General features: G+C 45.8%; 1 protein-coding gene across 1 annotated transcript in view; it reads right to left on the bottom strand.

Moving 5' to 3' along the window:
• The window catches only part of NRK (Nik related kinase), a 96,249-nt gene that overhangs the window by 47,709 nt on the left and 21,023 nt on the right, over positions 1-27,517 (bottom strand). Inside the window, exons 3-10 of the mRNA XM_048959985.1 lie at positions 17,945-18,001; positions 12,505-12,630; positions 11,363-11,473; positions 9,490-9,580; positions 7,625-7,755; positions 4,531-4,585; positions 2,542-2,620; positions 2,016-2,191 (exon numbers count right to left, since the gene is read on the bottom strand). Coding sequence (XP_048815942.1) covers positions 2,016-2,191; positions 2,542-2,620; positions 4,531-4,585; positions 7,625-7,755; positions 9,490-9,580; positions 11,363-11,473; positions 12,505-12,630; positions 17,945-18,001 — 826 coding nt within the window. The remainder of the gene's footprint in view (positions 1-2,015; positions 2,192-2,541; positions 2,621-4,530; positions 4,586-7,624; positions 7,756-9,489; positions 9,581-11,362; positions 11,474-12,504; positions 12,631-17,944; positions 18,002-27,517) is intronic.

Genomic DNA, 27,517 nt, shown 5'->3' with positions numbered 1-27,517 from the left:
ACCAAAATGGGACTCAGTTAACTTTTTTTGGCATCAGTATTTTGAAGTGTATAGTCTGGCAGTTTCACATTGTTCTTTCAAGGGAATTTTAATTAAAACCAGCACTTTCCAGGTCCAACTGTAACTAGTTATCAACATGTGATTGTTATCACCACATCTTTACTCCTTCAAGTGCATTCGTGAAAACCTTTTAACAGGATGTTTTTCCATTTGAAAGTGCCCACAGCTGGAAGAGATGACAGAATTTTCTACAATGGAGTGACAGTAGGTGTGGACAGAGGAAGGGCAACTGATACAGCCTATCTGGACACGTGCAAGGCTTTTGATACGGTCCTGCACCACATCCTTATCTCAGCATTGGAGAGATATGGATTTGAAGGCTGGATAAAGAACGGGTTGGATGGCTGCCGCCAGAGAGCTGTGGTCAATGGCTCTATGTCCAGGTGGAGGTTGGTGACAAGTGGTGTGAAGGACATGGGGGTCCTGGTAGACAAAGAGCTGGGCATGAGCCAGCAGTGTGCGCTCACAGCCCAGGAGGCCAACAGTGTCCTGGGCAGCATCAGCAGAGGGCTGGCAGTGGGCAGGGGGGGGATTGTCCCCCTCTGCTCTGCTCTCATGAGGTCTCATCTGCAGAACAGCATCCAGGCCTGGCCCCAGACAAGGAAGATGTGGGGCTGTTGGAGCGGGTCCAGAGGAGGCTGTGAAGATGCTCACAGGGCTGGAGCGCCTCTCCTGTGTGAAGGAAGGCTGGGGGAGCTGGGCTCATTCTGCCTGGAGAATAGAGGGCTCCAGGGAGACTGCACTGCGACCTTCCAGTACATGAAGGGAGCTTACAAGGGGAACCAGCTTTTTACCAGGTTTGATTGTGACAGGACAAGGGAAAATGGCTTTAAACTAGAAGAGGAGAAATTCAAGTTTGATATTAGGAAGAAAAGCTTTACTCAGGGTGGTGAGGTGCTAGAACAGGTTTCCTATAGAAGCTGTGGATGCCCCATTCTGCAGGTATTCAAGGACACACTGGATGGGGCCCTGGGTAGCTTGAACTATTGGGTGCCAACCAGGGCACAGTAGGGGGATGGAACTGAATGATCTTTAAGGTCTCTTCCAATCCAAGCCCTTCTATAGTGCTACGATTCTATGACTACTGGAATCAGTAAATTTACACTGCAACACCAATTTCATTTTAGGCACAAATGTTCCTATTGTCAAATCAATACTTAAGAGTTTAAAAATTAATTTATCATCTTTACAGCACTTTGTGAGTTTGCCCTCATAGTCACTAATCTCCACAGTGCCCCTCACACAGAAGAAAACACACAAGAGAATGAGAGGTGAGAGAGTAGGGAAAATAACAGGTCAGCAGGCTACTTCACTCTCTGTTGCACATCAAACTGTGCACTGACATATGGACCATTCTCTCTCCAACACTGCTTCTTCCAAGTTTTGCTCTGAAGAATAAGGAACCAGCTCAATTTCTCTCTTTTACTTCATGCATCTGGTATAAAAGCCAACCAATTATATCCGTGTGCGTGTCACTGGATCTTGGAAGCCTTTTCAAGGACTTGTACACTCCACTACAAAATGCTTCTGCCTCCAAAGAACTCACAGGCTATAATTATTTTACTTGCTGCATCACCATATAAAGGTATCAGGAACCAAGAGATGAACTGAGACCAGGAAAGGCTCACGGAGTACAGTTTGGATACTCTATTTAGAAAATAGAGGCCTAAGCATTACTTGGACTCTGATCACATTAGCATTTGGGTTGTGTTCAGTGAAGCAGCATCAGTCAACTCCTGAAGACTTTGGCATTACACACCACTGTGGATCAAGGCTGTTGCAGAGATCTGTAAAACGACCCCACTGCTACCAGCAACAGAACTTTCTCAGTTTTTTGTGGTACCATATTTCAGGTGGATCCACTTTTTACTCCACCATCAAAAATCAGAAAAGGAGCTGCTATTTGCAGTATCTTTTCTTTTCCTCTCCCTTTTTGTTTCTTTTTGCCACGTTACCCTTTTCTCCTTTCTTCTTCCTGGTCCTATCCAGGTGGTCTTTCAGCATGATGCGCACTTGCCGTTCATTCTGCATGTCTCGGATAAAAGAGTGCTTAAGCAAGGTTTCAGTGGACGGACGATGCAAATAATTTTTTACAAGGCAGCTTTCAACAAAATTAAGGAATTTCTTTGACCTTAAAAAGACAGAAAAACAGGGTAAAATAATAAACCTTTCCAATTGGTTTGCCAAGCATTACCCCAGAGTGCCATAAAGCATTTGCAAGGCTTCATCTTGCACTGGGACTAAAACTGCAGTCACTCATGTCAGCCTTCAGTGACTGCAATGGATGCTCCAGATCATCCAGAGATCAAAAGAACAGGGTTGGTTCCCAAAGGTAAACTACTTCTGCACCCATGGCTCACCCCAGCACTACAGACAGTGGAGGACAGACAACACAGATCACTGCAGGATTTAACAACATTGTGATTTCTTGGACAAGAGCGCTAAAAATCATCAGAAATGACACTTTGCACGGCTTTTTACCATTTTCTGGATTTCAGCTTTGGGGGCGGGTTCCGCGGGATGAGGAAGAGTGCTCTCATTGGGTGCATGTCACACAGGGCTGCAAAGGAGACCACAGAGTTCAGTACACATCCCACGTCCAACCTCTGCCACCCAGGCAGACCCAACCACTTCTCCCACTGCCTACAGCACAGCACCTGCTGCAGGACCTCGCTGTTAGTCAGTGCAGTTCATGCTACAGCCAAAAAATGAAGTCTCAGAGTACAAAGAAAGCTTTCACAATGATGCACTGCTATTTTACTGGTTGCACGAGATTTAGTTGAAAGAAAGGCTGCGTGGTAACAGCTTTATTCTGATTTTTATACGTAAGGCTTCAAAAGGACATTATAAAAACTCACAACTCTAGTATATCAAGAGGTAATTTTTCATAAACAGAAGTTAAATTTAGTATTGAAATATATATAATTTAATATGCTTTGTTTACGGTTCAAATAAACAATAAGATACATTTTCATCAGACTCTTAGCTGTATCATTCATGGCATAAAAGAAAATGTAGGATGAAGAAATGTGATGCAAATTGGAGAGCCCACGAACCGTGTCAGTGGAGCAGAGCATAATGGCTGAGCACATATTTCATCTATTTTGTGTTTCGGGAGCAGGAGCACCATGATTAGGCAATTTGCAATAGATCCTACCAATGCATTCAGATGCTGGTTTCTTTCCAGCCCACTGTACTTCTGCTCAGTGCTACTGTTACAGAAATGTAAAACTACAAATAACTCTGCAAAAAAGAAAATACCTGAATATCTCATATACCAGAGACATTTTGTGTGGAATTACAAACAAGTCCCTGTCTGTCACAAAGAAATATTGAGGGTCAGAGGTCTTTCTTCACAAAACAGAGCTACTGAATGGCAACTGAGAGGCTCTATATGGAGGCTGATCACTCATGATATGCAGGTGTTCAGAAGTGATTCTCTTAATAGAAACAGATTTGCAGCGTTGCAGAAATAGTAAAAGCAAGACTATGGCCTGGGTATGCCTTTACTGCCTCCTATTTCTTTCCTTGCCTGTAGCTGCCTGCCATCACTTCTCACATCTGAGTTGACTTTTTTGTCTTTTTCCTCTGTATTTTCAACAGCTTGTGATATAGTGGGGGTGGCAGTTCAAAGAAGTCTGGTTTCTGGATAGGGATCCTATCACCTCACGTAAAACAAGAAGAAAAACACAACACAATGCAATAGAATATAATCTATTACATTCTCCTGCCAAAAACAGTGATCACATCAATTACAAGTGGAGTGAGGAATTAGCATGTGAAGCCACAAAGTCTCTCTCAAAGGAAACTGCACAGAGCCCTGTCTCAGGACGAAGCTAGGCTGGAGCACAGTTTCTGAAAGTGCTTCTCAACTCCAGCTGGATTCGGACCATTGCTAAAAACCAAGCTGGACAGGAAAACAGCCAAAAGTGTTTCTTAAACACAGCCTACGTGCTCTTGAGCTCAGGCCAGGGTATAATTTATTTCATCTCCTGTGCTCCCGGCAGTGACCACGTAACACCCTCACAACACAGCTGTGCCTTGGGTGCAGGGATGAAACAACCAGGGTTCTGCAGAAACAAAAGATGCACAAAAGAGGTCTGTGTGACCACCCTGCAGCCATTGATTGCTGCCCACTGCCTGTGAGACACTAACCAGAGTAGTGAGGGGACTGCAAGGGTCTCCCAGCACACTCCTGCTGCTTGGCGTCATGGACGGAAGCAATTACAAGACACAGAATTTACCTAAAGCTAGTAAGAAATCAGGATTGAAATCGAAGAGGGGAAAAAGGGACTTAGATGTGGGAAGGGCACAGCAAGAGAGCTGAAATGAGAAAAATTCAGAGATTATTTCTAAGGATCCAGCCAGAACCAGAGCTTTGTACATCTGTGCATTAGTCAAGCGTGAGTTATTTTAATACAGAACATGTTCAGAAAGCATAGAGCCCCCTCCCTGAACCAAACCACTTACGAGGAGCTCCTTCAGCCATTTCAATAGCAGTGATTCCCAAAGACCAGAGGTCACTCTGCAGGAAAAAAAACATTGAACGTTGCGACTTGAAACACTCATGCTTTTTTTCAGTTTTCCTTTGTTTCCCTAGAATTCTCTTGGATCAAGTCATTTTCGTGTGAGAGCGACATACATTCTGCTCCCTCCCTTCCCTCCTGAGCTTTTAGGAAAGAAACATGCTAGTAGCCAGAAGCTTCATTCCCCACGCAGTTGTGAGTAGCTGAATCATCATTTAAGCAGCCAGCTCTAAAATGCAATCCTTTTGCATTCGTAAAACCCAAAAGAATTGGAGTACAGCAGACACCATTTAACTACACAGCTTACATCTTTAACCTATTGCTGCGAGGCAGTGAGACACAGCACTGGATGATCTTGAAGGTCTTCTCCAACCTTGGTGATTCTATAAACAGTGCCTCGTGCTCTGTTCCAGGCCAAAAAAATCTTTGTCTTAATGCTTGTACCACAGTAGTCATTGCTGAGTTTCTACACTGACAAAGCTTAAATTATAATCTGACTTTCTGTCCACAAAGTCTCCAGTCACATATTTTTGGGCACACGAAAGGAAATTCAGGCTGGAGATTTCATTATCAGCTTATCTGAATGCTAAATGATTTTGATCATGAAAGATTAATTGTGATCATGACCAGTGACTGTAAAAAAATGCGTCACAGGCTTCTGTTTGATTAATCAAGTACAGTATTTACTACTTTTTGGTGTCCAAAAGCAGTTAGATGAGAGGCATGTGACCAAACTAACCTGCAGGGTTTATTTAAAGTATATTTTATAAGGGTGCAAGAGAAGACAAATCTTCAAAGATTAGCAGCTCATATCCAGCCTGGCACTCTGTCTAAACCTGACTTTACCAACAGAACCTTCTCAACTCAGCTGCTCTGAACTGCTTCATGCAAGCTGGAGGCTGTTTGTGTTACAGTTTGTAGAGACATCTGAGAATATAACTAATGGGACCCTGACTTGCTATGAAATAGATGACAGAAAGTTAGAAAAGTCTTCTAGAGGTAGCATTGCAGGCTCTGGGGATAATGGGAAAAAGAACCAGGCTGCAAAGTACTGTGGTTTCTTGTTTCAAAGTGTGAGAGGCAGACAGCTGAAGTGGAAAATGGTAGCAGTGTTTGAAAGACTGATGTGTATAGGTACACATGCATATATTTTTTCACTGATTTGTTATAATTTTAACCACTTTTTCACAGAACAAGAAGTTACAGGCACTACAGGATGGCTTCCTGCTACTTTCTCCATCGTATCAGCCATAAATCTCCGTAGAAAAATCAGTTCTGTGCCACCTTCTGAGTCACAGCAGTTTGTGTGGCTGTTTGTTAGTGAAGGCAAGGAAAGTAGATATGCACGTTCCTAACAGTTATATCTTCCAAAAAGAAAATCAAGTGGTTTCAGAAAATGAAGACAACCTCATTTTCTGAGGTTTCAGAATGAAATTTACATGGTATGAAAAATAAAATAACATCCAAGAACATTCTTTGGTCATGACTGCCACTCACAACATGACTTCACAGTGCAGTGCAGAAGGTCTCAGCAAGTGAGAATCATAGCTCCTGAAACAGGAGAAAACAGAGGTAATAGCAGGCTCTTCTAATAAAATTTCTCTAGCCACAGTCAGAGCAGCCAAGTGGCAACCAGGAGAACACCAGGACCAAGGGAGTGAGCAGGGGAAAGGCTGCTCAGGAAGCCATCCCTGGAGAGCACCCAGAAGCCTAGGTGTAGGCAAACAAACAACAACACTGCTGGAAATAATTCAGAGGACAAAGAGTCCCAAGTCTCTTCAGAACAGCACCAGTCTATTAACAAAGGAGAACCAGAAACAGCATATGAACAGCTGTTGTCGGTATCCAAAACGCAGAGCACGCTGGTCATCTCAAAAGATAAATTCTTCTTTCAATGAGTAACTTATCATTAGATGCTTGTGTAGGAGCAAAAATGCTGTCAGGGACCACTGAACTAGTGCATATAACAAGAGCAGACAAGGCCTCTTATTCACTCAGTCATTTCTGTTGAGAAATTGGTGGTGAGTAATCAGCCACATTAGGATGGGCACTGCTATGGGTCTGGAGAGCTAACAATTCCCACCTCCTTAGCACTGCTGAAGTCACCTGTGACCAAATCTGGACTGCATGTGTGCAGCAGAGGCCACAAAGATTATAAGGGGCTTAGAGCTGGGAGGCTTCAGATTGAGAATGCCTGGACCATTCAGGGGATCTTAGCACAAATTCCTCACGGGAAAAGAATAAAGAAGATCAAACCAGTCGCTTCTCTTTTCAGTGTGGCCAAGTAAAGGAGAAGAGGCACCTAGGTACTAACTGAAATTCAGGAAATTCTGTTCAAACCTAAATCTTATTTACTGTGACTTTTGCAAACACAGGCACAGGTTGCCTGGAGATGCTGTGATCTCTAATGTTGAATATATTCAAAACCTGAGTGGACATAAGCCACAAGTGGGCAGCCTGCTCTGGCTGACTCTGCTTCACTAAGAGTTTCAGCAGACAACCTCCAGAGTTGCCCTCACCTCTCAGCCATCCCATGAACAGCCAGAAATCATTCTGGGACAGAAAACCACTTGCAGTTGCATGTTTATAAACGAGCAATGAGTTATGGTAATTATTACCAACTAAATCAGGATTTACAACTAAGTACAGAGTAAAATAGCTCTTTTACAGAAGAGAGTAATACCTGGCCACATTAGCATTACATTGTTTGTCAAGCATTCCTTACAAATTTACCTCTTTCTTTCCTTTTCCATCCTGACCTGTAACCTCCACATATATCTATCAGTATTTTGTTGCACAGATTAATGAACATGTATTACAGATACGAACAATTCAGAAAGAAACCCCACTCATAGTGAAACTCCATGCTCAAAGAGCCACCACCCACATACTACAAATATTCTACTTGTACAGTTATAACATTATTGTGGTTTAAAAGAAAGGAAGATTGAACTTTTCAAGAGAGTTCTTCTCTCAATTTGAGAAGGATTTCAGCAACTCATGTGTTTTGCGATCTGATATTAAGTTGTAACACTTACTCTGTAATCATAGGTAGAATCTGGGTTCTCCTCACAGGCAATGACTTCAGGTGCCATCCAATATGGTGTTCCAATAAAAGTGTTTCTTCTCCCAATGGTTCTATCCAGTTGGGCGCTTACACCAAAATCCACTGAAAGACCAAGCAAGGGTAAAGGAATTACTAAAGGGTTGCATTCATATGGCAGAGCACTTGCTTAACTACATACATACTTTCTGAATGCCAAACATTTGGGCTAGAATGTGTATCAAACCTGATACAAGTTCTCATAGTACATCTTGTCCAGTAACTGAAATTAAGTGGAAAAACTGAAGTTTAAGCCTGAGTAGGACCTGAGATCTTTAACTAGTACTGGAAAGGAAAAAATAGTACCTATGTATGAAGCACACTTAGATGTGTCTTATATATTTGTTTATATATCACTTTGAGTTATTTCAAAGAACTCCTTCCCTGCATTCAAAGATTAGCTTACAACAGGCTGGAGAATACACTGGTTTATTCTGATCTTAGCCTCATTATAATGAGAGAATTGTGCCCTGCTCTTTGTGCTGAAAGGATATTACTTTCCTTGGGACTGTACAGCAACACAGTGTTGCTCAGATACGAAGAAGGGTCCATAAAACCAACTGTTATGTGATTGTATTTTTCTTTCAATAAACCTCTAAACCACTAATTGGATCTACGAGGCACAGCATCCAGTGCTATTCACAGAGAAGACTGGGAAACAAAAAATAACAACAATCAAAATAGACTAGCAAGGAAAAGAACTGGAAGGAATCAGTCCTCTCCTATCATCAAGGAGAAGATTTTCACAGCTGTATTTCCTCAGTACAGAACATCTGCATACCATTACTACATACTACCATTACTGGTTGTCCCTGTTCAGCAAAATGTCTTCAACAGAAATCTGGACCTGACTTTTGGGTTCATCATACCTTCTGTGCTTCTAATGGGAAATGTGGAAAGTGCTTTTATATAACATGCTGAGATGGAATGGAACCAGACTGAGGATCTCTTGGTTTTCTAGCTTCGCTGCTTTAAGAGGCACTCAATTTAAAACCCTCTGGCAATACTTCTTTTTTGGATTAAAAAAAAAGTCCTTATTTTGGCTTGCTCCAGTCAAGCACCCTATCCCATACTGATAGGCCACGTATATCCTTCTTCTCCATCTCTGTAGTGATTTCTTTCAAATGAAGACAAGACAGGATAAATAAAGAATCATCCCAAATAAGAAAAGGGTTCTCAAGACTGCTCCTTTAAATCACTGCCATGCATCCTGTGTGAAATCTTCCAAAAACACCAAAGACGGTCCTCCTCAAGAGAGATATATACTTGAGTTTAATCTTAGGAAGCTGGAAGTCGTTAACAGTTGACACATCATAGCTAGAAAAGGAAATGAGTAAACAGGCTGACATTGTTGAGAGATGAGTATTAGTAAGATCTATTCGTGTGAGAGGGCTACCACTGAAGAGTAATTTCACCTATCTTCAGATTTATGAAAATCTCTAAGCCTGTTTCCCTTAGAGAAATGGATCACTTTAACTTACTCTTGGTGTGAGGGTTTTTGTTGTTGGCTTTTTTTTTGGATGCCTTTGTACACTGGGAGCCTGCTGTGAAGACCTGGTGGCGATGTGACTGACTACAAGGTTATCTGTGTGACTGCCTAGAAGTAGCTGCATTTCCCACAGGCTGTGAGTGACACTGCTGTAGAATATATCACGTTTTCACCTTCTTCTAGCTGACAGACATTTTGTAAGCCCGAGCATTAACAGTATTTGATACATCTTGGGTTCCTGAAAGTTCTTTCCAAGGTAAGACAGAAATTTTAAACAAACAGGTTTGTAGCACACATTTACAGAAACATACCCAGTTTCACTTCTGCATTTTCTGTGAGAAGAACATTCTGTCCTTTAATATCTCGATGGATGACATGATGAGCGTGAAGGTGTGCCAAGCCCTAAAAATAAAGCAAAACAAAAGCAAGACTTCCCTTATTCTCATTATCATGAACTTGGCATTGTTGCCTTTTTACACTTTTATCCTTCTCAGACTTCATGGAGAAAGTCCTTCACGTGTGATCAGCAACATCAAGTCCCCAGGTTTGGCAAGGAGAGAAGACGACAACCAGAAGGCACGACTGTAGTGTAGCATCTCTAAAGTAAAGTGTGAATAAAATGAGGTACCAATATTTTTTACTTCTCTCTCAGAATCAACACTACATATTAAAAGCAAAAAAAAAAATTAAAAAAAAATAATTGTGAAGAACATTGCAGAATGCTCTCAATGAGGTGCAGAGACAGGATGTGTCTGGCTGCACTAGGCTAAATTCTACTTTCAACAGAACAGCAAAACTCTGAATTCAATGAAAAATTGATCACAGAGAGCTCAAAATACCATGTCAGATTATTGTTGAATGCAACAGATATTGAATAGTCGTCATTCAGCTAATATTTGCAATATTCTGTCTCCTTCTTTCCCAAACTGTTCATGGATAAGCTAGTAGAGATATAACACTGAAATAATACACTATAATAAGACAAGGGATACTATGCTGAAATACTTAGATTCTGTAATACAGTATTAGTGACTTCAAATGCAGCTTCCACCCAACTCCTAAGTTTTCCAGAAGGAAACATTTTCAACCCAGACGCAACGAGTTATTCACTGTTTTAACATGAAGATGATTCAATGCAATCGCTTGTTTCAGGCAAGCTTGATGTTATTACTTTCTGCTGCAAGAGCATAAATCAAAGGTTTTAATATCAACTGCTTTAATAGAGATATTACAGCCACACAACCACAAGAGCTTAACCAGACCATCATGATTTTCTTTTTCTTTCTTTGCATAAGAGCTCTCCCCACAGTCTCCAGCTACAGTTATTGCAATATGCAGTCTAATGCCAAATCCAGGTGAGATGGCTGATGCTCTCCACTGAACATACTTATCAATAACACCTGCAGAAGCAGAGACTTACTCCTGCTCAAGCATTACCTTGGCACACTATTTGAATTCTAGTTCCTGGAATATGCAGTTATCTTAACGTTATTTAGAAAAGAAGTAAAACTCCATTACATGGAAGATGGATCAGTACGTCTGTAATGGGTTTTGAATTTACAATGATGGGTTTCAATCATGGTTGTTGGTTTTATTTTTTTTCCAGCCCAGTTCACCAGATTACACTTTGGAACTGTTTTATCCTCTCTACTTTCCAGGAGCACATACACAAAAATATTTTTAAAAAGAATCCCAAAGCACACACAGAATGAAATATAGTTGCAAGAATTATCTTGGGGAATATTGCTGCAGCAGGGCTGCCTTTACAATTTTGAGATGCTATTTAGCCAACACTGCTTTTAATAGTGCAGAAAAAAGGTCCCCTGCTGTGTGCAGGAAAAGGAATTGTGAGTAGACTGACCTTACACAGCAAGAACAGTCAAAGCAGTGAGCAGCAGTAATATCACAAGATATGGAGGAAGATGGTATTTGTCACAGAAGACAATAATCAGTGTGCTCTTCATACAGAAAATGGGATTAACTGGAGTACTACAAGATGTTAAGTAGCCATCATGCAGGCTGATGGACATTTTGGCTCTTCTGAACTCAAGGACCACAGCTCACAAGCCCCACGGATCAAATTCTTGAAAAACTAGAGCTTACTGTTGCTTTACATTAATGACCAAGGGCCAGGAAAGGCTTTTTTGTTCCAAATGAGCAACAAAGTTCTGGTCCACAACTCACCCTGAGAACCTCTCTGCAGATGTATGCAATCCAGTCTTCCTTAAAACAGTTCCCTTTTGTCTTTTTCACCAGATCAGTGACAGAGCCAGCACCACAGTACTCCATCACCAGCTGCAGGAAGACAAATGCAACATCATTTGCAACACAGCATCAGCAGAGATATCAAAGTGATGCCTGCTGCACCACTAACAAGGTGAAGTGAACTATGTGCCACCCTCCTGGGTGCCAAATGATGCAAAATCTCATTTCCTGAGCAATGCACACCACTGAATAAATAAACAACAAACAAGAACATGGGAGTGCACCTCTCCTATTACAGGTCAAGGGTAAACATTTTCTTTCTAGTAAAAACGTAAATCAGAAGAAAACCAAGAACAAAAATAGCACTAACAAAGGTGGGATTTTTTTTCAAAATTTAAAATATCTCATCTTGCTGCAGATCTCTTGCAGACAAAAAAAAATTGAGAATTTTTCTTTGCTTCATTGCCAGCTCCTCTGTTTGCTTTTTTATTTTTCAACTGGAAAAGAATGTAGAAAGTGACAAGGAAAAAGAGGGGAGAGGAAAAGACAAGTTCTATTTCATCACTGTTAAAAAAAGACAGAAACATTTAATTTGGGAAAGGAAAGTTCTAACAACAAATCTGATCAACAACCTAAGTCACAGCTATTATACTTTATGCTCATCCTCTTAAGGGAGGTGGGAAGCAAATGGATGAGGCCAGCCCTGTCTTGGTTGTGTGCAGTGAAAGGACAGGGAGCAGCGGCCTAAAACTTGATCATAGGAAGTTCCATACAAACATGTGGAAGAATTTCTTTACGGTAAGGGTGATGCAGTACTGGAATGGGCTGCCCAGAACGTGCTGGAGTCTCCTATGGAGATATTCAAGACTCGTCTCAACGCCCACCTGTGCGATTTATTGTAGGGAACCTGCTTTAGCAGGGGGGTTGGATTCAATCTCTTGAGGTCCCTCCCAAACCTTGTGACTCTGTGATTCTGTGTGTAAAGGAAGAGGGACGTTTCTTTTTTATTACTCCTCAGAACGATGACTTCAACATTCCACCAAGACAAGGTCTGAGACAAGTACATTGGAGCTCTAAAGAAAGGAGCTGGACATGCAATGAACACAACACAAAGCACTTACCCAGAGCTGATCATCTTGGCCTGCAGGACTCTTCTTTACAAACGCACCATAATACGTAGCAATATTCCGATGATGGGAATATTTTTTTAGCATATTTATCTCCAACTTGATTTCCTCCTCTTCATTCTGTGTCAGAAGAGAACAGAAGGCTCTTGAAGTGCTGAGAGGTCACCAAGGCTATGCACACTCCAGCTTTGGCAACGTTTGGGACCCCAATGAAACAAGCCCCAAGCAACCCACCCTGCTTTGGGCAGAAGTTTGGGCTGGAGTCCTGAGGCCTCTCCAACCAGAATTGTTCTATCAGACTGCAGTCCAAGGACAGCTCATAACTGAGCATGGAATCATTTGGATCCTTTTGCCTAGGATTGAGCAAGAGAATCAAAAATATCCCCATGTGGTTGTAAGAAAATCACATCATCCCCTCATGGGACTAGCCAGGATCAATAAGCCAGGATCCTGTTTGCTGTTCCAGTATGCAGTAATTTAGTCTTGGAGAAATGAACTGGACTTAAACAAATAAAAGTATTCCTAACAGTCCATTATGTGAATACTCAGAAAGTACTTGAGAGCACACATCAACCAGTTCATCTTCCCACTGCCACCAAGGGCCCAGCTGAGAGGAAACTACAGCAGAACAACAGGCTCAAGGCCACACGTTGGCCTCCAGGGCCAGGGCTTGCCCCCTTTCCAGCAGCCCCACACCCCACACAGTCACAGTGTGCCTCACATCGAGCCATTGGCCGAGTGCTGGGGAGTGGAGCCTAGTGCAGCCAGTCCAGCCAACGCTGTGGGGTGCTAATGGGAATAGTTTTACAACCGCCCTATAAGGAAACAGCATTTTTCAGTGAGGTCTTTTTTCAAGAGGTCCTCTCAGAGCAGCCTGTTTGTTTTACTGTCCCCGAGAGAAATGGTGCACAACACTCTGTGAAATGTCTGTAGATTTTGCTGTCTCATTTGCTTTATTAGGAAACGCATAGCACTGCCAGGTATCCATGCATCAGTTAAAGGGAGTAAGACCAAGTTGAAAATTAATTTACCTTGCTGCAAAACATTCCAGTCAGCACTTACTAGCTGAAGGGAAAAAAAGGAAGCAGCAAGAATAGTTCAGACCCACAGGACATTCTTCTGCACTTTCTCACTGTTTTCCAGTCACTTTGCCATTGAAGCTTTCTTTTAGCCATCACAACAGAGTGCTTACAAAACTGGCTGCACTGTCCCCTCAACCTGTACCAAAACACTGAAACCTGGCAGGCTGAAACCAAATTCCCTCAAACATCTTATTAAATCTGACCTGAAAAAAGCATTCCCAGCAGGAATAGACAAGAACTTCCCTAATAGCTTCAATACACAGGAGATGTGCTGCCAAATCAAAGCCCAACTTTCTTCAGTTTTAGGAAAAGGGAAATGTGAAATAACTCAACTTGAAGCAAAAGCAGCTATTTCTGGTTTCAGAAGAGCCTCTCTGCTGAACAAAGACTCTCAAGACACACTTATTACACCAGGTACTTAATTTGTCTTTTGTTTGCAATTAAGGACAAAGGAAAACCTTTAATCTTTGGCTTAATAGGACCCTGGGTGTCATACAACTTAGAAAGGGTAAGGACAAGGCTGGAGTAGCATCTGGAGCATCCAAGAGAAATCAGAGCTGTCTCCCAGACAGCATGCAGGAAACCCAGGAAATACGCAAGGTCGTATTTCTGTCTGTGTGTAGCCAGGCCCAGATCAAAGGGAGCTTGTGCTCTTGCCTTCTGGAGGGGAAACAAAGCCCTGCTCCCTCTGAGACTCCAAACTGTGCATGTGAAAAATTGAAATAGGCAGGTGAGGACACAGAGACTGGAGACAAAGGCACCCTTCAGCTTTTCAGTGCGCAAAGGTACTCGGGAATTCCACTTTCCACCACCCCGTCTGTTAGTGCCACATAAGCCACATCTCCCAGGGGTCTGGAACCTGCTTGTGACTCATGTGCTTAAGAGAAGAAACAAGCTCACAGATGTGCAGGTGCAAAAAGTTGCTGGCTTTCAAAACCAATGCAGTTCTGGGTGCAGATGACTGCAAGCACAAAGATGACAAGCTCACAATCAAAGGCAATGACACTAAGAAGCAACAAATGAGAAAGCACATGCCTCTGACCTCAGGCAGAAACAAAATGATCAGCTGGTAAGTACCAAAAGACCCCTTGGTGCTGGGGGTACTAATGACAGGTTTCTCTTCACACATTATTTCACTATCAGCAAAGCCTGAAAGCAACGACAGGGAATGGCCTGCTGCAGAAGAGCCCCTTGACCAGCTGCACTGACACCCGAAGAGAAAAGCAGCAAGGATCACCAAGGATCCCATCTCTCCATGCATCCTCTGTTTACTTGGCACAGCCAGCAAGCAGGAAGCTCAGCCTGCGCAGAGACCCAGGAAAGCACACCGCCATCAGCTCCACTCAACGATTTCAAAGGCTCTCCACCCTGCAACTTCCCCCAGCAAAATGTGACACTGCAGCACTTCCTGACAGATGTCCATAAGATCCCACAGTGACCACAGCATCCTGCTGCTCGTCTTCAGAAAGCAGCCCGGGGCTAGAACTTGCAGCAGCAAAGGGCAGATTTGCTCAGCTCCTGGTAAGCCTCAGATCTCAGAGCTGAATAATCACAGCTGAAGCTGGGCAGTGGTTTTCTGATGAAATAGTTTATTGCCAGAAAAAAAGAAACAAACAACAAACAACGCAGATTTGGTGAAACATCTGGCTGAGATGTACCAGTTATGATGAAGCATGAGCTGGAAGACTCCTTGGGTTGGATTTTCTAGTGAAAACAGAATGCTGGGGGAGAAAAATCCACTGCAGAACATCGAAGAGGCGTAGAAGTGCCCCAGGCCCTCTTGATATGATTGATATCCTTGTTCAACACCCTTCTCTCTCATGTCAGATAACAACGACCAATTGCTGAGCAGTGCTGTGGGCTGCTGATCAAACTGCCACCAATCTACACTGACATGTGTAGACCTGGTGACTGGAAGTGCCCTAAGAGAGATGTCTCCTGGAGGCTTGAAATGCAGAGTCTTGAAAGCAGGCATTCAAATCTCAAGGCTGTTACAGGCATTCAGCTCTTCTCCACTTTTAGCTTTTGGACAGAGATGAAGGTAAAAAGACTGCATTTGTCCAGGTTTCTTTAAACATCTACCTGTCTTCCATTACATGAAATTTTGCTCCACAAGAAAGCTGCTCCCAGTGAAGCACATTCAGTCACTACCCAAAGATGAAAATGACCAGAGGGGCTAGAAGCCTCCCAACTCACTCAGGCAGGATTACTATGACAGCTTCCATTTCTCACAAACCAAACTGTGAGATGTTGCTCTCAGGTGCAATTTATATGCAGGACACTGAAGATGAGGATTTCAATATTTTAAAGGCTTTATTTAATGCCTCAAGCCAGCTTTTCAAGCCCAAAGGAACAGAAAATAATTTCAACCTGAGCAGACTAACAACACAAGAGAAACACTGAATCTTTGGCAGGCTCTGAATTGATCACACTGGATTTCTGCATTACAGTTCAGTCTATTGCCTCAGTGCCCACACACTGTGAAGCAGAGGAAGGCTATTCCTATTTTAGAGGCAGAGAAGTGAGGTTCAGAGATGCTGTGGACTCATTTAGCACCAGCCTCAGCCATGCTGCACCCATGCTCCTACTGCCTGCAGCAGCAGAGCAGGCACCAGCTTCAGCCAATCTGCAGTGCAGGGGGCCAGAAGCACAGTCCCTGATCAGACAGACCAGCTCAGAAGGCAAGCAGTGAACCAGAACAGCCTTAGTTTATCAGCACGCTCACTATTAAGCTCTTAAACTGTCACAACTGCTTTTGTGTTAAGTGATTCAACGTGAAAACAGCACGAGCTGTCACTGCTGTTCAGCCCCTCTTGCAATGGGACAGATTCCCCAGAGAGGTGCTGACTTTCCAGCCCACAGAGAAGTAGCAAATCAAACCTGAGCAGCTGTGTTTTGTCCCCAGAATCATGCAATGTGAATTCCTGAAGCTTTCCAAGGCTTTCTTCCATCTAAATTTTGTGTCCATGCAAGTAGGCACTACTGGATGCTGCATTGCATTGCTTACATACAAAGGAGACTGTTATGTACAGCAAAGGAAATCTTCCCAAGGTTCCCTTCCTGAAGTTTTTGCTTCAATTGTTACATCAAGGAAGGGACTGTCACTGGTGTTAACATGACAGCCTACAAGTGACATCTGTGACTAGCCTTCAAACAATGCTGGCTGACCCAGCAAGGCGTGAAAGCCATCTGCACAGAAGCTCTGGCTCACTTCTGAGTCCCACATAGGATCTGTTCTGTGGGTTCCTTTGTCCAACCACATGTTTCTTTTTACAAGGTAGTAGTCACAGACAAACCAGCCCTTGGACATTCCTCATAGAAGCGCTACAGCAGCATCAACCAGCATGCAGTTCAGACCACTCTCTGTTCAGGGCTGGATTCCCATTCCATCAGCAGAGACACCTGGCCTGGACCTGCTCTACGTGACAATGCTCACATGGACTAACTTGCTCTGTTGCCTTCCAAGACAGGCAGAAGACATAAAAACATAGACAGAGCTTGTTGATGCTTGTTCAAAATGCTCCACATAGTTGTACCACTGGCAGACTTGGCCCAGAGGACCTATTTCTTATCTTGGGCTATGACCCTTCCACAACTTCCCAAGAAGACCAACTTTATCTTGGAGTTTTATGCACCACGTTCACGCTGCCAGGGCAAGAAAATGGGAGCTGGTCATCCATGCAAATGGGTGTACTCCATGGAACCAAAATTCCAGCACACTTTGAGAGGGTGCAGGCTCATTCCAGTCCTTCTGGGGCACAGGAGCGTAAGATTTCAAGAAGGCAAGCTGCTTCACTACTAGCTGTGCTCAGAAACAAAAATCAATACTTAGCTAATTTTTTTGACACCTTGTTCCAGCACTGACACCACTTTATAAATGTGAGCAGGGACAGTGCCAATTACGCTGTCTGCTTCTCTCATCTGTCAAATAACAATAAAGAAGTGCTACATTTGCATTTCTAACATGTTCTTGCTTGCTTGCTGTCACGGTAGCTACACTGAGGAATGGCTGGCATGTGAAGGGAGAGGATGTGATAAAACACAATAGGGGTATTGCACAGCTACAGGAAATCTTTTACGTGCTGTCTTGGGAAGACAGTTCTCTTCATTACTTTAGAGCAAGAAAACATATAGAAATGTATTCCTTATTGCTTTGTCCCCACTGGACAGGTACAATTGAAATTCTGGTTGCACTAACACCTCTCAGAACTTCAAAAAACAAACTACTGCTCAGCAACCATAATTTATACCACCGGATTATCTTTCATAAGCTATCCACATTCTCATGATCTGATTCTTTATTTTCTCTTACACCTTGATAATTGCTTTTTGATTTTTGGTTCTCTACTCACCTCAGTAACATTCATCACTTTGATTGCAGCTAGCTGCCCAGTCTTAACGTGGCGGCCCTGTTAAAATAACAAAATACTGTAAGCAAAACAGGCATGCAAACTAAATACACAATAGCTAATGATGCATTTAACAGGGCTCTTGGAGCATAATATCAGAGGAGTTTATGGGTCTTCATCCAACTGCCATGGAGGAGGTGCAGCCACTAAAGCTGTGTGCACTTTCCGGCTTCTTAAAACAAAAGTTTTTTGAAGACCGTGAGGAAAAGGAAGAAATAAAGCTATAAAAAGAGCAAACTCAATACGAAGACTGACAACCTTTGGTTCACAAGAAGGTGTATTAGAAATGCAATCAGGCATCTTGCTACAAAGTGCACAGTTTCTTGGCTAGGCAAGAACAAGTTACTCCACACATGCAAAGCATAGTGCTTTCTCCTGATAACCCAGCACTAATCTCACACTGAAGGATGGTATCAAAAGATTTGCATGGGCAGCGGATTGGCTATGCATCCTAATTTCTCCCTTACATTAAGCGTTCAGAAATGAGTCTGAAGCTTTAAGACTGCAATTTTGTTCTTTAAATAGTGGTGCCTGAAAAGCTGTGCATTAAAACATCTAACCGGCATCAGCTAAGTAAGCAAGCCATAGGAAAACAGATATGAACGGCTGCAATTTGGAGACTAAATGATTTGCAGGTCCAATTTACACCTGCAAAATTAAAAGCTGAGTTGATGTAACTTTACAACTCAGGTCCTGTCTGTACACAACTGCACACAAGTGTTATTTCAACGACTAAGCAATTCTGCATCAAAGAAAAGTGATGCCTCGTTTCTGAGTGATCTGTCACAGTCATGTTTTCTTTTACAGATAACTGAACCCTGCTGAATTTTGTTTATTTGCAAGTGCCCTCGATCTCCAGGAACACCCTGGGACTGCAAAGCTTTTTCTCAAAAAGCAGAGCACGGGGATTTCTGCACCATCAGACACTGGGAGGAAGGCGAATGGCAGCCTGCTTCCTCCACACTGCCACAGCCACCGCTGCAGGCCACTGTGAGCACTTCCAGGCACTGTGTGCCATGGCAATACAGCGAGGGGCCTGCCACAGAACACAGGCACACACACCATGCTGGCACCATAAGGTGCCTCCAGGAGCAGGTGAGCAGGCTGCTGGGTGCCCTCAGATCGCTCTGCGTCCTGCAGAGGGCCATGACAAGAATCGACTGATTTTTGTAATTACAATGCTGCATTGAGACAAATTTCTTTACTAAAAAAAAAATAAAAATCAATACCGCTGCACTTGATACAGAGCATTCAGAGTCCAGTTTTCATGGCATTCAGTTTTATTTCAGTGTAGAAGACCTACTCAGATTGCCCCTCTCCATTAAGCTCCCAGGTGTGCAATGGTGCTGACTGTCGGACGAGAGGAGCTCAGCCCTTGCAGAACCTTGTCTCAGGGCAACGTCTGCCTTGTACCATGCAAAGTTTCCTTCCCAGTGTGCAAAACCCATTGGCCCATACGCCACCACTCGCATGCACAAGCTCATCTGCAGTAAATGCTTCCTGACCAGGTAAAGCAGCATGCTATGGTAACTATGTGCACATCCCGTCCTTTCATTCTCCCAGACCCCTTCGCTGTCCTAGAACAGAACACAGTGAGGGTTGGCTCATGGTAGAACCCAAACCTTTCTCAAGAAGGCAAAAGGAAAAGTGTGGAGTGGAGAGTAAAGGAGCAATGAAGACACATTCTTGTTGGTTCAATCCAGCTCTCAACTTGCTTCAAGTTACTTCCAATAACTGTTATCACATCTTTGTAAAAGAGTTTCCACGTTTCTTGGCCGCATTAAGCTGGAGAGCCTCATCTTCCTCCACACAAAAGCTGGTGTGCAGTCACACTAAGGGCTGAAGGCTTACCCTCACAAAAAGGTTATCTAAACCTAAAGGAAATGATCTAAGAGGAATTAATTTACTTGTGTTTCGAGACTAAGGGAAAAAAGAAACTTGGAAAGCATGCCTAAATGCTTATCTATAGATATATATCTCAATGTTGAGATCATTTTACTGCTATTTTTTGGCACATTTAATTTCGATTACAATGCAATTTCCTTAAAAAAAAAAAAAAAGATTCATTATTATTGTAGAGTGATAGATGTCTCAAAAGCCCCTGTACCAAAAAATGTGTCAGAATTAGATAGCACACAGCATCATTTACACAGCACACAGCATCATTTCCGTCTGTCTGACATCATCTCAACACGCACAACTCAAACCCTTCCTTCAAGATCTGCCAAAGGAAAACAGCTTGCCACCGCCACCCAAAATGGCAGAGCACACATACAGATGTTCACACAAAGTGCCATTAATGCCCGGGCAGACTGACTGAGCAGGGCAACAGGCTGCACACTGTGCTTGCTTTAATGCACAAACCACAACGGTTCTGGCAGTCAGAGTGAAAACCTCAGGTTTCTCCCCTTTTTTTTTAACTGTTTCAAGTACATTTTCCTAGAAATCTCTAACAGTGGTAAACATCCTGAGCTCAGCCCTGGGGTTCTCGCTAACACACCAATATTAGTGCCTAAGTAAGGGTTTCAGGGCCCGGCCCCATACTTTTTCAGTTATCAATAAATCTCAGAGGTTAGGCAGGGTTCATGGGAACTCTTACACACTGCTGCTTCTGCTGAAGCCACAAGGTTGGCCATGTTTGAATTGTTTTTAGAAAGGCGGTGTTTTGATTTTTTGATTTTTATTATTATTTTTTTTTTTTTTGCATAAAGCTCCCCAGCAGCAATTGGCTGCTTTAACTCTTACCCAACTAAACAAGGTCAACACATGCACTTACTTCTGGGACCAGACATATTAATGTATCCCTCATGATTCACTCAGAGGGAGGTGAGGCACTGGAACAGGTTGCCCAAGCAGGCTGTGGATGCCCCATTCCTGGAGGCATTCAAGGCCAGGCTGGACGTGGCTCTGGGCAGAACAGGGACTGTCTGATGATAAGAGTTTAAATGTGACTGTTCTGGAGCAAATAATCACTTTGGAGACCCACAGCTATTTTCTGCAGGATATTGATTGTATTAAAATCAGAACTACGCAAAATGGCACCAGAGAGTGATTTGTACCACCTCTAATTACAGGACACCTCGGCTGGGTGTCAAGATTTAGTTTTTGATTATGACAGTGCAGGAAATGGTTTCTCAAGGTGGGCTTTCCAGCTTGGGGCGGTGCGGATGGGGAGCCTGCTCTTTCAGCAGAAACAGCTTTGTGAACTTCTTTGAGTTGCGCTCCCGTGATTTTAACCAAAAATGGTAGCAATGCAAACAGCGAGGCATTCCCTTGTTGTAAGCTGGGGGTCACCAGGAGTGGATTCAGAAGGAAGGAGCAGGAGGCAGAGAGCAGGAGGGGAGAGGAGACGCGGGCAGTGCCTGAGGGCTGTGCAGTCGGGCAACAGCAGTGACTTGCTTGAGAGTGGCCCCTCTGCTCCGCTTCTGCTCACAAAACACACCAGAACCTTGATGAGGCTGCGTTTGCTAGGACTTTCCTGTGCTTCTACCCAGCCGCTTAAGAAGACGTCCTCTGCCTGCTTTTGGCACAAATGCTCTGCTGCTAATGGCAGAGGCAATTTCCAGGTCTGCATGGGAGCTAAACTACACGCCGATGGTTGCCAGGAACTCCACTATTTAGGGCTGTGTATTTCCTCCGTGGGAAGACAGCAGCTAATCTGTGGGTGCCCAGCCTTTTTTGCCCGGGCTGCTCCCACAGAAGAGGGGCTGCCTTGGTTTCCCACAAACCAAGGTGTCACTCGGGCTTGATGGCCATCTCAGCAGTTCTCAGGGAGCTCTCGAGGTGCTGCGCAGAGAGTTCAGATCAAGTTTTACTCCTGCTGTGCTTCACCCTTGAGAGCAGCTGCTCACGCAGGCACGTCCTGCCAAGCAGCCATGGCGTGAGTGAGGCGTGACTGTGGAGCGGGGGATGTTTTTCTCCGGTACAAGAGACCTGATCAAGTTTTTGAGCAGAACACCTGACTGCAGCTCCATGCGCTCTGCTCACAGGTATTGCATTTCTGTCGACTGGGCACTGAGAACCAGAGACAGGCTGTAGGTACCACCTTCCAGGGTGAACACAGAAAGGGAGGGCGGGCACTGTGATGACCAGAGGGCTGAAGCACCTCTCCCATGAAGAAAGGCTGAAGGAACAGAGCTTGTTTAGCTTGGAGAAGGATCCAGGGAGACTTTATTGTGGCTTTCCAGTACTCAAAGGGAGCGTACAAACAGGAGGGAGAATGGCTGTTTATGGGGTGGAAAGTGACAGGACAAGGAGTGGTTTTCAACTGACACAGGGGAGGTTTAGGTTGGATCTGAGGAGGAAGTTTGTCACACAGAGGGAGGTGAGGCACTGGAACAGGTTGCCCAAGCAGGCTGTGGATGCCCCATCCCTGCAGGCATTCAAGGCCAGGCTGGACGTGGCTCTGGGCAGCCTGGGCTGCTGGTTGCTGACCCTGCACACAGCAGGGGGTTGAAAGCAGATGATCACTGTGGGCCTTTCCAACCCAGGCCATTCTATGATTCTTTAGCAAGAGATGGCTTGAGAAGGTGGATGCTAGTCCAGACATGGGGGCAGACCCCCCCTGTGGGACAGTGGGAACCAGCAGCTCCAAGAACAGGAATGGAGTGCCACTGGAGGGGCACTGCTGGACGAGGGCAGCACCCTGGTGATACAGGACATGCTTTAGGTGGAAAGACTTCACCAGCACGGGCGGCCATGAGAGAGCTGTGCCCAGTCTCAGGTGCCCAGCACATGGGAGTGTCGGAGGTACGGGAGAGCCCGCAGAGGAGCACGGGGCTGAGCAAAGGGAGGCATGGCAGAAGAACACAGGGGACCCTGCTGACCCGGGCCTCCCTGTGAGCACGCCAGCTGCTATCCCTAGGGCAGCTGCGAGCACATGGGCCTCTGTGGGCCCACAGCCACAGCCAGGCCTTTGTGATGGCTGGGCGGCACAGAGGCCATTGTGATGTGTATGGGTAACCGCAGCAACGACACCCCTGGCAGGGCCAGAGCCCTCGGGTGCTCACTCCGAGGAGAGCAGCTCTGTCAGGAGGCAGCAGCTCGACTTGGTGCTTTTCTCTGGTCTCCGGACATGGAGATGCTGAAGGAAGAGGAGCCTAAGGCTCACTCTCAGCCCAACCAAGGGCTGCCGAGTGGACAGGAGCAAGATGAGGTGAGGGTCAGGGAGTGAGGGAGAGACCAGCAGCATGACAGGATAGTGTGGAGAGCAGCAGGAGGAGGGACGTGGTGCTGGGGAGAGCCGGCCAGCAGGCCCTGAGCTCCTTACAGCCTGAGCACTGCGCTTCCTGACACCTGGGAGCATCTCCACACAGAGCCAACGATGCCTGGGAAGGCCAAGGCCCACGTGGCCCTGGAAGCTTGGAGGCGAGGGGCAGAGAGCAGCTTGGCCACGCTCAGCTCTGCCATCCATGGGGCAGGCCAAGCCCAGGCCCAGGCCCAGTGGGCCCAGTGGGCCCGGTGGCACAGCGGGTGCTGTCAGGCCAGTGTGGGCGCTCAATCCCTCTCCTTCTGTTCCCCGCAGGTGATCCGCAGGCCACCTCACACAATGACAGCAGGCAGCCAGGAGCTTTGCACAACTGCTCTGGACAGCTTCAGCAAACAGGACGAAGCAGCAGGATCAGGCAAACAGAAAAGTGCTCCACTGAGCCCAGCTGTCCCTGATGCAGCAGTGGAGAACACTGTGCAATCCCCCGTGCCACAAGTCCCAACAGAAACTGTGGCTGTACGCATCACACAGCAGGACCTGACACAAGCTCAGCAAGCAGCGGGAGCAGCAAAAGCAGACGAGGCCCAGGAGGCCGCAAACAGAGTGCACGTCACTCCTCAATCAGGGCCTGATCCCCAAGAGCTTACAGCAGCAATAGCTGCCCACAGAGAAGTTGCGCGCACTTCCTCAAGCTGGGGCGACAAGTCAGGGCACCATGGAGAGCCATGGGCCTATCGGAACCCAGCTGTCCTGAAGCCGTGCATCCGGTGCCAAGTGATGGGCGCTAGGCTGTGGCTGCACCATGAGACTCGAAGGTCATGTCTAAAGATCCTGTCAGAGAACACAGAGCTTCTGACAAAAATGGCTAAAAGTTGTGCGGCCTGTACCGGGCACAGCCTAAACGAATTGTGGGAAATAAAAAGGCAGGCGAGGAACACCAGAAAGCAGAGAGCAGGGAAGAAACTCCCGTGTGTTCCAGAGCACAAGCCACGGGGCACGGCAAAGGAGGATGAGCTGGAAGAAGCTGATGATGAAGAGCCAAAGATCATAAGCCACTGGGTCAACCCCAGGATCGCAGCCTTCATCCGGGACCCGCAGGCTTCTCCTCAGCAAACGCCCGGCTCTTCCAGCATCACGGACACAGAGGTTTCGGGAGAGTCAGATGGCCAGGCACAGAGCACGGCTCTTCCTGCCTCAAGGCACGCAGATGCCAAGGCTGGAAGTGATACGCACGATGGCCATGGGATGCCAGCATCCAGGCCAACAGTGGAAGAGGAGGATGCTCCAGCTTCATCTCTCCTGAGCGAACACAGCCCAGCGGCGACGGATGAGAGCCAGAGGCCTTGTCTGCATGAGCCAACAGCCTGTGCCATTCCTCTGCAGGACACAGCCCAGGCCATGGTGAGTCCAGGCGTCGGGAAGTGCTGGAGGAGACAGGTGGGCCAACTCCCTGTCAGACTGAGCCGCACTGAGCGTGGTCAGCTGTCGGGGCATGGCGGGGGCTGCTGCAGGGAGCCCCCAGGCCCAGCAGGTGCCACATGAGGAGCTGCTCTCTTCCCAGCCAGCTCTGTGGAGCAGGGTGGCAGCGGCCCATGCGGCTGCGCCACCAGGACAGGTTGCAGGAGCATTTGCAGCAGAGCCATGGAGGACAACACAGGGAAATGTCCCAACTCACTTCTTTCTTCTTGCCTTCTCTTGCAGGCGAACAAGCTGGAAGACAATGAGACACTGCCGGGCAATGGGGTCCCGCAGGGAGACACGGCCAGCGTGCCCACCTTGCCACCAGAGCAGGCAGAATCTCTCCCGTCTTCTGGCGCGAGTCGTGGTGAGCGCCGGCCACGGCGCAATCTGCTCAGGAGGGCGCTTGGGCGTCTGTTCAGGGTTTGCTGCTGCTGCTGCATCACAAGGCAGGAAGAGTAGCGGTGTCGGGCCACCAGTACCAGGCGACTTCTCAGAGCTGATCTTGCCCAGGCATGCCAAGACTGCGACGCTGGCTCCAAGATGAGACCAAGACCTTGGCCTGAGACAACAGCCCATCTTGCTAGAGGACACAATCCTCTCCACCGATGGCACGTCGATTTAATTGGGCCCCTCCCTCCGCCTGAGGGGGTGAGATATGCCCTCATCTGCGTCAGTCAGGTCCCTTCCAACCCAAGCCATTCTGTAATCCTACCTGATTCTACAACTGTGCTTTACAACTTCTCTGGTTTTCAGACCTTCAATCAGATTGCAGCTCTTGCTTGATAATAAATCCACCAACATTTAACACCCCAGAAAGACGTTTGAATTCTCTCGCCAACTCCTTATCTCACGAATTCACAAGACCTGGGCATAAGAACTTATAGGAACATAAAAAAGCAGAAGGCTCTCTCCCAGCTCTGAATAAGGGATCCAAATTGCCTAACTACATTCAACACAGACCAGAGGGCACTCACACCCCATGTCGCGGTTGCCCCCATCAGCTGTGCTAGCTCCACTCCTGGAGATTTCCAGCTTTCCTCCAGCCAAAATCCCAAGCAAGCCCCAAGTGCCACGGCTGCTCCCACAGCTGGCTCTGCCTGGACAAGGAACCTTGGGCTCCCAAGACGACAGCTGTTCAGGCATTCAAGGCCAGGCTGGACGTGGTTCTGGGCAGCCTGATATGGTGGTTGGTGACCCTGCACATAGCAGGGGGTTGAAACCAGATGAGCACTGTGGACCTTTCCAACCCAGGCCATTCTATGATTCTATGACTCTCCCCAAATGATAGGAGGAACAATGGGCACAGTACTTCCAGTCTGCCATGCAATGCACAGTGCTCATCGTCTGCAGACCACCAAAGGGAATCAATCTGCTGTGATTGAAGATCCAGCATTCCATATTTCCCCGGAAACTGGGCTGAGGACAGTGTGGTCCATGGGATCTTATTTCACGAATAGAAGGTTTCATCTTTCATCCAAATCCTTGCTTTGAGAGTACCTTTCAACTCTTGAGAATGCAGCCAACACACTCAGTGGCTATCTGCAAATCACCCATATCTCCATCCAGGATTAGAGCATTAAATGTTATCAATTCCATACACAGCTCAGAGTTGAATAATTCTGAAGCTCAAGGACTCTGACATCGAAGTTCCTGCCTGCATTTTGGTGAGGTATCCAAGCTGGAAGAAATTTTCCCATTAGCTTTGAGTCCAACTAAATTTCTCACCCAGAAAACACTTCCGTGTAAAATCTTCCACAATTGCCAGTTAGTTACTACAGTAACATTCTGCAAACCCGGGGCCAGCACTCAAATTTTTCAAATCTGAATGTTAGTCATTGCAGCCACATTTGCAGGTGGTGCTCTGTGCCAAAGATCTGTTTCTGATGAGGTCCAACTGTGCGTTATCTCTGCAGGGAGAGCTATGGGGAATGGGATAGATCACCGGGTGCTTTGAATACCGTTTATCTTCTTAGTTCAGATAGATAAAGGCACCATTTATTTATGTGCTCTACTGAGGGCCAGGACATACATTTTCCTATTTGGATGAAACAAGAATGTCAGCATTAGCAGGTAAGTTATTAGCTGATAAGGGAGTTTAACTCGCATTAAGTGTATTTACATGAAAACATGCTCAATTATGTACAACGCCTTTTCCTTTTAAATCCAAACTAATTCCTGAGGCCTTGCATTGGGCCACGTATCTCTGGAGATCAGAGGGGCCAGCCCCCCGTGACAAGGTCCTGGTCTGACAGGGTCACCTCTGCCATCACACATGCATGTGGGATAGTAGCACACTTAATGCTGTTGGTCAGAACACGGGCAGAAAGCCGTGGGACTCCAGAGTGACCCTTCACAAAACTGTCTACTTGCTTATAATCCAGATACCACACCCTGAACTATTAGGACAGCCTCTGTGTCTTCTTTGTACTTGAAAGGCAGCCTGGCTGTCAGAGCTGGAGGACCTTGCTATGGGATGACCTCTGCAGCCGGCTGCCAGCCACCCGTGCAGAGCGGGGTGAAGGCTCAGCTGCTCAGCTGCAGGCTCTTCCTGAAAGTGAATTCAGCGAGCAGATTTCCCGTTCAAAACCCACATATGAACTTTGAAGTCTGAGCCCATCTTGGGTGAGCCAGTGCGAGGCTCTGCGGCTGCTGGTGCGCTGCCAGCTGGGCTGCCTGCACCAGGGCGGATCCCCACCCTCTCGCCCCTCTCCTCTCCACCCTTTCCACCCTGGTCAGGCAAGGAAAGCCTTTAGGAGACTACAGAGCAAGCAAACAATGCTCCACAAGGGGATTCAGGAAACCCCACATTCTGTTCCACATGACCTCGATGAAGTCATGATCCTTCT

The sequence above is a fragment of the Lagopus muta genome, chromosome 13 (assembly GCF_023343835.1).
Source record: "Lagopus muta isolate bLagMut1 chromosome 13, bLagMut1 primary, whole genome shotgun sequence".
Taxonomy (NCBI): Eukaryota; Metazoa; Chordata; class Aves; order Galliformes; family Phasianidae; genus Lagopus; species Lagopus muta.
This window is presented reverse-complemented; position numbering and strand designations above follow the sequence as displayed.